Source organism: Lissotriton vulgaris, chromosome 5 (genome assembly GCF_964263255.1).
Source record: "Lissotriton vulgaris chromosome 5, aLisVul1.2, whole genome shotgun sequence".
Taxonomy (NCBI): Eukaryota; Metazoa; Chordata; class Amphibia; order Caudata; family Salamandridae; genus Lissotriton; species Lissotriton vulgaris.
In genome coordinates, this window is record NC_141693.1 from 1,863,622,459 (window position 1) to 1,863,631,650 (window position 9,192).

The 9,192-nt window shown below is 46.7% G+C and overlaps 1 protein-coding gene across 1 annotated transcript; it reads right to left on the bottom strand.

Moving 5' to 3' along the window:
- Positions 1–1,936: 1,936 nt before the first annotated feature.
- LOC147717550 (telethonin-like) lies at positions 1,937–5,428 on the bottom strand. Its single transcript, XM_086924355.1, has 2 exons — positions 5,108–5,428; positions 1,937–3,017 (listed from the first exon to the last, which is right to left on the bottom strand). Exons 1-2 carry the CDS (start codon positions 5,254–5,256, stop codon positions 2,603–2,605), a joined length of 564 nt encoding a protein of 187 aa, XP_086780481.1. The 5' UTR covers positions 5,257–5,428; the 3' UTR covers positions 1,937–2,602.
- Positions 5,429–9,192: the final 3,764 nt, after the last annotated feature.

Sequence of the window (9,192 nt, forward strand, 5' to 3'; positions counted from 1 at the left end):
ACATACTCTCTCCATCCCTAAAGTAGTCACTCTCTCTAGCCCACAGTACTCACGCTCTCCACCCTCATATGTTTACAATGTTGCTTCTGCTCCGACACCTTGTCCTAAAATCTCTGGAATGAGGAGTTTCTCTCGTCTCCCCTCTGCCGCCCATGTAGTTCTTCTTGCCGTCCACCCCTAAACTACTTCCCCAGTCCTTAATTATCCTCTCCCCTGCCTTTATCTTTACAAACTTATCTCTAAAGCCGATTCTGGGTACAAAGGGACCACGTTTATTTAGTCTTTCATTTTTACAAATGGCCGAGACTTCTGTCCCTACAGATGCTGGAACAGCAGAGACTTTACATATTCATTGCCCGAAGCTGTCTGCAGAGGGCTGTACAGATTTAAAAGTGTACACAAAATATAACGCCTCATACAGTGTAAACAAAATAACAATTATGTACAGATGATCATATATACAGATGTCAAAAAAACATAATTTTTTAAAAGACTTCATGAGCCTGAGAGATAAAATAAGCACATTTCAAAAGATGCAACTGCAAAAAATGAGCTTTCTGTTGTGTATAAAGTGCTCACAGACCCCAGTGTCCAGAGTCTCAGATCCGACCAACCCTGCCACAAGGAGGGTCTGGGACTTTTTAAGGCAAAGAGTGTCAAGGCAGTAGCGCCCAAAGCTATTCGAACATAGCAGTGGCCACATTTTGGGCAAATTTAAGGTTCTAGTGGAGTACAACATATTGAACACACTTCTGATATTTTATATTAACAAAACACCACATCTTACACAAAGTTCTGCTAATCAAGATTTGTGAAATAACACTTTTTAGACAAAAGTCTTATATTCATCATTGTCAAAGGTGGAGTACATTGATAGTGGATTCAGAGGAACAATATTGTTGGCTAGGAAATTATCGCCTCATGTAAGAAAGCATTTTTATATAGACACAGAATGCGTAAAACTCATTGATACATGTGTCCCTTAGTTCGTAAATGTGCTTGTTACTGAATTGAACAAGCTCTTTCGTGCTGATAAAATGAAATATCCAACTTTTTGTCAGCAGCACACAGTTGATTGTTATCAAATTAAAAGAAATATCGTAATCATGGGTAATCATGGGGCAAGAAATTATAAGAATATGCCATTGTCCTGTTTACTAGATCTCTTTTTGGGTTTGAAAATACATTATTCAAAGAGGGCAGGGTGGTTGGCTAAATGAGGTAGTGGTCAGACACTCTACTAGCTGTCCAGAAGAAACACCTCCCTGAGCTTTGTGAAGCCTCATTTACCACCTAGTCCTTTTGTTTCACATTTCTTCTATTATAAGTATATTTTGTGCGCATGCCCATTCAGTCTCTACAAAAGTCCATACATCTGTCTTCTCATGCCTGTTTAGCAACACAAAAAGATGATGGTTAGAATGCTGAACATTGTCAAACATTCAGCCCCAGTCACAGATCTGGGTTAATTCCGTCGTTTTTTTGCTCACCATGCCACCCCAGTTTTGACCCAGCCATGTGCCAATCAGTCTTGACCCTACTCCTCATGAGAACAGTTCACCTGAACTGCCAGGCCAAGTCCTCCATGGAATGGAAAACATGCATCCTGGGACCGGTTTCAGGCTAGCTATAATCCGTGGGCACAGCGAGCAAGGCACCCACATCTGGGCATACCCTTCCCACTTACAGCGACTATAGCAAACTCTCCTCTTCGCTCTCCTTTACTCCAAATATCAATACTTGTCCTCCTTGTTTACTAGTTTGTCCTCATGAGCTATTACACCTGTCTTTACTATGTTCAGTGCTTCCGCTGACCTCAAGTTATCACTAGTTTCCTCACTTTTGATTGGTCTGCCCTCCTTAGCCCCACCCATTTTTTGACAAGCTATAATACTTTTACCCACCTCCAGTGGCACTGTCTTCCCCTCTTCTTATTGGTCGATTCCCCTGTGTGCTGCACCCCTTCAATTTATTTTTAATTCACCCACCTGCCTCCTCTTTAATCCTCCCTGTTCTTTACTCTGTCTTTATCTTTCTGTGACCTGGCTCCTCCTAACTTTCGCCGGTGCTCTAACTTTTTTACGTGTGGTCTCCACTCTCCTTCTCAGTCCTGGTCAATCCTCTTCCCCATTGCTCCCTCTCGTCTCTGCTCATTCTCACTCAGTGCTCCTCACTATTGTAATAATTTGCCCATTCCCTTCCTCCGCCCTTCACTCTTTATCTTACTTAGGTACTTCCCTCATTTGCTTTTTGAGACTATTCCTTCAGTCAATTTTATATTTTCTGTTCAGGGAATTGTTCCTTGTCTCCTTTTTATCATCCTAATCAATTCATTGATTGCTTTTACTGTGCTTGATTGTTGACAATGTGAAGCTCTATGGCTAAGACAATTTTCAAATAAAATACAGCAGTACAACAACACATAGATGAGGCCAGGAGATGCTGGAGCCTGTCTAGAGATCAATATTATGATTAGTAGCCCAGACAAAGGCCAGAGGTCCTGGCCTGAGTCAGTTTCCTTGGCCAAACCCACTCAACAGGATGGGTGGTAGGAACATCTTCCCAATGTCTATGTGTGCCAGCTGTCTGACCCGTCTCTCCCTTAGCCTCGCCTGGCCTCCTGGGACAATGTTCTGGACAGGGACCGTGGCAGGGGCACCTTTCCAAACTCCACGTGTGGCATCTGCAAGACCTGGGGAAGATCCTTGGTGATTTCAGAGATCATCTTCTTGTCCCGGCACAGACCGTCACCCGGGTGGCTCAAGGCCCTCTCAAACGCCATCATTCTGCTCAGCTCCTGAGGGGTGGGCACCCTTTCTGTTTTGCCACTCAGGTCCACAGGCTTGAAAATAGGCAGGGGCAGGGCCCGCTGGTAGGGTAGGTGGTACTCTGTCTGTACCTCCCCGAGACGACCAAGCTTCATGACATTCCACGGAGACCTCTGCACCAGGAATCGGACCTCGTGACACTTGGTGTAGGTCTCCTTCCGATGGTCATCTGCTTCTCTCATACAGCAGCTGTAGAAAGAGGAAAAGAGGCCATAAACAACTGAATCCCTATGTGTAAACCCATTATGCGAAATGTGCTATACGGCAAGATAAACTCAATGTCAAAATCAACAATAGATTGCTTCCTACTGGATAACTTATTCCTTGGTGCACTGCAGGAAGCAGTATATGTCATATTCTGTGATAATGTATGGGATTCCTAGGGGAGTGTCTCCTAGTGAGGAAGCTATTACTGAGTGCTCCTTAGGAGCCCAAACATTTATTAGGCCATTAAGAATCCAAAGAATGGCAATGTTGATCCTCCGACTGGCTGAGCTAGTCAGTTCAGGAGGGGAAATGTGTCACTCAAAAAGGACAATCCAAAGTAAAGATGAATGACAGAGATCCTCCTGATGCAGAGTCCATTCCTAGCGGCTTTTAGGACCTTACATCCTGGAATAGCTAAAGTTCAGCTGCTCCTACAGCCAAGGGAAGGTATTCTTATGTGAACCTCAGAAGGAGTAAAGTGACAGTGGGCAAAGTGATGTCAACTTCAACACCAGGTGGCCTCCTGTTGAGCACGCTACCCAGAACGCAATACTTGAAGTAACTGGGTAACTCATCAATTGAATCATTGGCTGCCAGGAAAGTGCTTGGTGCTCCCTTAAGCTGGACTTGAGAAGGCACTGGGGTCTGCAGGAGGGGCTTAGGTTAGCTGCAGCTTCCCCGTAAGTCATGCATGGCCACCATTAGTGAGCACCTATTGAGCTCCAACAGCAGAAGGTATGAGTGATGTTCCTGGCAAGTCCTTTGGCAGAAATGAAGAGCGGTGTCTCTGGAAGAGGGTTTTAAGGGGGCACACTGACCCACACACTTACAAAGTCATATTGAAACATTTTAATCAATCATTTACACTTGTGAATTGCTTCAAAGAGTGTAATTTAAAGGTATATGGCTATATTTATGTACGTGTGTGGCAATGGGTCGTGTTTATTTTATAATTCTGTGCTGCTGCCTGGCATGGGGCAGCATTCAGCAGCTATGGTGGTGGGGCCCAATATGAATGGAACTGGGACATGAGCCCCTTTAGCTCCCTGAAGCACCAGTGGAAATGAACTGGCTTTCTGGATCTGAGAAGAGTGGGTAAAGGAGAAGGGAGCAACTCCTCAGCCTGATCCTGGGCCATACTCACTCACTCTAACACTCACGGCCCTCACCACCCTCTAAAGCCATATTCTATCATGCAGTGCGCCACTCATACAGTGCCACACTGATTCAGGCACCCGGCCCGCAGAGCCGACTAACTCACACTGACTGGTTACAGAGCTGCAGTCACCATCACCCAAGCAGACACACAGAGCCAAACTCACTCACACGGCTTAGACTCCAACCAGAGCCTGGAGTCACACTCACTCCTGCAGCACCATTTAGGAGCCGTAACCATGACAATACACTTACTCTTCCTACGTCACTCACACTGCCCACCCAAAAGCCTGCGCTTACCCTGGCTGGCTCGAGTAGAGGTACCCACATATCCACATGCCTGAGGCCTGACCCTACAGCCCATTCATTCAGACCCAATCATCAGTCAAACACTCACTTTTCTCATGCCCCATGCCCATCCCACACCGCTGCAGCCACTTACCCTCACATATTGAATCTGCCCATCACCAGGACAACTCAGACTCATCACCATGCATGACTAACTTTCACTTCCCACTCACTCACTCACTCACCACCACCTGTCCTTAGAAGTGATCTCAGACATCTACCCATGCTCACCTGCGCGCACTCACTTCTCCTGGCCTCCAGCCTGACCCATACTCGCTCATTATTCGTTCACGATGCCTATCTCTATGAACTGTAATCACTCACCTGCCATTCTCACTCACTGTCTCACTGATTCTCTTCACGGATTTGCTCTCTCTTTCTTTCTCTCTCTCTCTGCCATATTACCTCAGTCTATCCACCTCTCGTGCTCACAACTCATGTCTTAAGTCATTCTCAGTTCCATACCCTCTCATACCGCACAAACTCGCACTTCCACCACTCACACTCCCGCCACACTAAAACCACTCACCCACTTCCCCTGTCCATCCCCAACACCCTCACTCACTCACCCCTTCTCAGCTATGCTGGACAGACTGAGGTCCCTCCACTCCGCCGTGTAGAGCTCCCTCCGGGCCTTGTTCTCTTCCTGCACCTGGCAGCTCAGCTCAGCTGCACTCAGCATCCCCGCACCCCGCAGGACCACAGTGCACCCCGACATCTCTGCGGCGTCCGTCTGTCTGTCTGTTCTTCTGCTCCTGGGACTATGTCTGTCTCTTTGTCTTTCTGTTTCGCTGCTTGCCTGTGTATCTCTGCAGTCAGTCTGACGGTTTTTATGTGTCTTTCTGTCTGTCTGCTTGGAGCCTCCTCAGCTGTGACCCGCCCTCTCTGTCTCTGCTCTGTCCTCCCTCCGGTTTCTTATTCAGGCCGCCGCTGCTATTCCAGGCCCGGGCTGTAATGTTCTATATCTGACCGGACACCCATATGCTGGGAAGCCCGGATACAGGACACGCTCTGACTGCACCAGCCTCACTCACTGAGTCACCGAGCCCCCTGCTGACGTCAGAGAGGCATTCACACAGAACACACTCCTTACTGGCACCATCCGCATACCAGCGCCGCCCACCACCATAACTCCTTCACACTCTCCAGTCACCACATGAAATAGTAAACGCTTGAGTAACAGCGCCAGATATGGGCCCTGGAGAGAAACCTTGAACAAGCATTTGCAATGCAATTGGTCTCGCATTTGCGAGAGTTTAAACCATGGCATTGTAAACGACAATGCCTTTCATTTATGTTTTAAAACCAACAAGTAAATAAAAGGCATTGTCATTTACAATGCCAACAGCTCAAACTCTCACAAATGCTAGACCTATTGGCTATGCCAATGCTTGTTAGAACTGCCAGTGCTCAAGCACCGGAAGGACCCGGCTCACTTAAAGCCCTGATGCTAGGCCACAGCAGGAGGGGGGCATCCAGACATTCAGAAACGAAAAAATGTTCACTTTCAGAAAACAAATAAATATGACCAACATAAGAGCGCTATTTTCTAAATTAAAAGCAAACTGATTTTGCAATGTTTGCAATTTACATAATAAAAAGCAACAAATTAATGTTGTGCCTCAATGGCATATAGTTAACATTTAAAAGTAGACAGCTTACTAATGTGAAACGAACTAGTCTGCACGTGTTTTACTTACCCCTTTGCAAATGCATTTTTAGCCACTCCGTCATAAACATGTAGCAAATTAGATTTGCACTCGTTTGTTTTGCACGCGTGCAATCCGTTTGTTATACGGAATCACATGTTTAAATACACACTTTGAAGGCAGCACAGCAGGTATGTCAGGGATACTCAATGAAAACAAGCATGGTCCGCGCGGATTATAAATTAATGAGGTGTTTCTGTGCAGCGCGACTGGCAGGTTGTTTTATGATATTTGGCAGTAGGAGACCAGATATCTCTCACCACAGTGAACATGTAATCTGATAACAGACAGGGGCCATGTCTTAAACAATAGATTTTGAATGGCAGGCCATTGGCAATGGTGAAGCGGCTAATCACGGCTCATTGTCTCAGGTGTTGACTGAAAGACTGTGGCAACAAAGTAACAAAACAGCCTGATGGCGGCGGAGAAGAGGCCGGCCCAACTTGCTTCCCATGGAAATGAATCCAAAAACAGAACAATCCTGCGAGCGTTGCGCACGCCACAGCGAGACATGTGCTTTCAATTATAGCTCACAAGAGGTGGTCTGCACCCTTCAAAATTGTATTACACTGTTTAAATCTTCCAAGTAGAGATCTCATTAAATACACAATATTTCATTGTTATCAGTTTTCCCAAGAAACAGTAAACGGAGGCTCTTCAATTTGGTTCAGTTCTTTATTCAATTTTCTTTAGCCGACGCGTTTCGTCCATAACCGGACTTCTTCAGGGCTGATTTAATTTCGTAGCAGTCACGGTTCTAATCCCTTTCATTCAGATAGCTGTGAATCAATATGCTTAAGTTTTTTTAGATGTGACTTCCAAGAAAAAACGATTTGTTCCCTTTAAGTGTTTTCAGGCGAAAATGTGAAGCCGCAAATATGTACGATCCGAGTTACAGTGTGGTCATCAGGAACTGAGGAAGAGCACACAGTAGGACAGCGTGACACGCTAGGAAAGGATGCCTGGTGGAGTGAAATAAGTGTAGTTTTAAAGAGATGGTCTCCTCAGTGGTCTCTGGACTGTCAGTCAGTGTGCAAATACCCATCTAGGAGGGACACCGGAGCTCCCACAATTACATCTTAGATCACTTACAAGCCTGCACAACAAATATTGATTTACTCCCAGTAAAAAAGGACGACAAAATGAACTTTTCCAGCTTGTTTCACCACGCGACCAATAAAATGTTCATTAAACGCAAACTTACCCAAAAGGAGTAACAAGGAGGAGCGTTAATTGAAGAGGCTGAAGGGGGGAGGGCAGGGGAGATACTCTTTCCTGCTACAGTGTCTGCCGGCAGACGCTGGGAGGGAGAGCCCTGCCTTTGTGGGGAGCTGCACTCCCCGTGCCCCCTGCGCCTCCGCTCTCCGTGGTGAAGAATTTTCTTATCTGCTTGTTAAGTAAACAAGCAGATAAGAAAAGTCTTCACAACAAGCCGGACAACTGACCATGGTCGCGGAGAGGCTGTCTGAAAAACTGACAGGGTGGCACTCAAAAACACTTCTTTCCAATGGGAAGCCAGCGTTTACCATAAAAGCTGACGCTACCCAATGGAAAGGAGGGACGGGGCTTACAGTACCCTTTTTCTAACAATATCTCTCGCAGGGGCATGGCAGCTTCGCTGCTCCGCCTACGTGAGACCTAAAAACGTCACGCATTGGTAAAGCCAAAAGGTCTCGCTTTTGGGACTGATTGATTTTGCCAGTGGTTTTAATTGATGCTGTACAGCGTCCTTGAAGCCGTGCAGTGGCAAAAGAAAGCAAACAAAAACAAGTGTTTGCCTATAAAAGAGCTATTGGCTTTGCCAATGTCTTTTAGTCATGTTTTGTACCAGCGTGGAGTGGAGTAGAGTAAAGTGGCTTGGAGTGGCATGATGTAGAGTGATGTGGAAAGGCGTATAGTAGAGTGCAGTAAATTGGCTTGGACTGGCATAGAGTGAAGTGGCATAGAGTGGAGTGGTGTAGAGTGGGGTGGCGTGGAGTGGCGTGGAGTGGCGTGGAGTGGAGTGGCGTGGAGTGGCGTGGAGTGGAGAGGAGTGGCGTGGAGTGGCATAGATGGAGTTGACTGGCATAGAGGAGAGTGGTGTAGAGTGCCGTGGCATAGAGTGGAGTGGGCATAAAGTAGAGTTGAGTAGAATGGAGTGGTGTAGGGTGGAGTGAGGTAGACTAGGGTGGAGTGTCATAAAGTGAAGTGGAGTGGAGTAGAGTAGATTGGAGTGGCATAGCATAGAGTAGTGTGGAATGGCGTAGAGTGGAGTATAGTGGCTTTGAGTGGCATAGAGAAGAGTAGAGAAGAGTGGAGAAGTGTGGCTCAGGGGTTAGAGGCGGCAGACCCGGAAGCTGAGATCGGCCCTGGACCAGGGTTCAATTCCCCGCCTCGGCGGGTCTTGGGCTCAAAAATTCCAAGGACTCGATAATTCTCGCACCGGTGCCTTCTCAACTCACGGGTTCACACTCTGCGACTCTGGGCAATAGCTTGCTTAATCTCCACAATGGCCCCTCGCGGCGGGATGCCTGGCTTTCACCTTGTGGATACCCTGCCGGGGTTATCTCACAGGGGAATACCAGGACGGGTTCCCTAAGCAAGCGCCGGGAAACCCTTTGTGGGTAGCTGTGCGCTATATAAGCTCAAATACATTTACATTTACATTTACATTTAGAGTAGCATAGAGTAGTGTGGAATGATGTGGCATAGAGTAGAGTGGCGTAGAGTGGCACTGTGTGTAGTGGAGTGGCATAGAGTAGAGTGAAGTGAAGTGGCTTAGAGTTGCATACAGTGAAGTGGAGTAGCATGGATTGATATAGAGTGGAGTGGAGTGGCATAGAGTAGAGTGCAGTGCTGTAGAGTGCAGTGATGTAGGGTAGAGTAAAGTGGCATAGAGTGTAGTAGCACAGACTGCGGTAGCATACAATGCAGTGACGTAAAGTAGATTGGTGCAGAGTAGAGTG

Bases quoted from the DNA above. Each gene is read 5' to 3' on its own strand.
- LOC147717550 (XM_086924355.1), bottom strand. From the start codon at position 5,256: ATGTCGGGGTGCACTGTGGTCCTGCGGGGTGCGGGGATGCTGAGTGCA. The intron at 3,018-5,107 runs GTGAGTGAGTGA...CTCTTTCTACAG, and splicing joins TCCAGCATAGCTGAGAAGGG to CTGCTGTATGAGAGAAGCAG.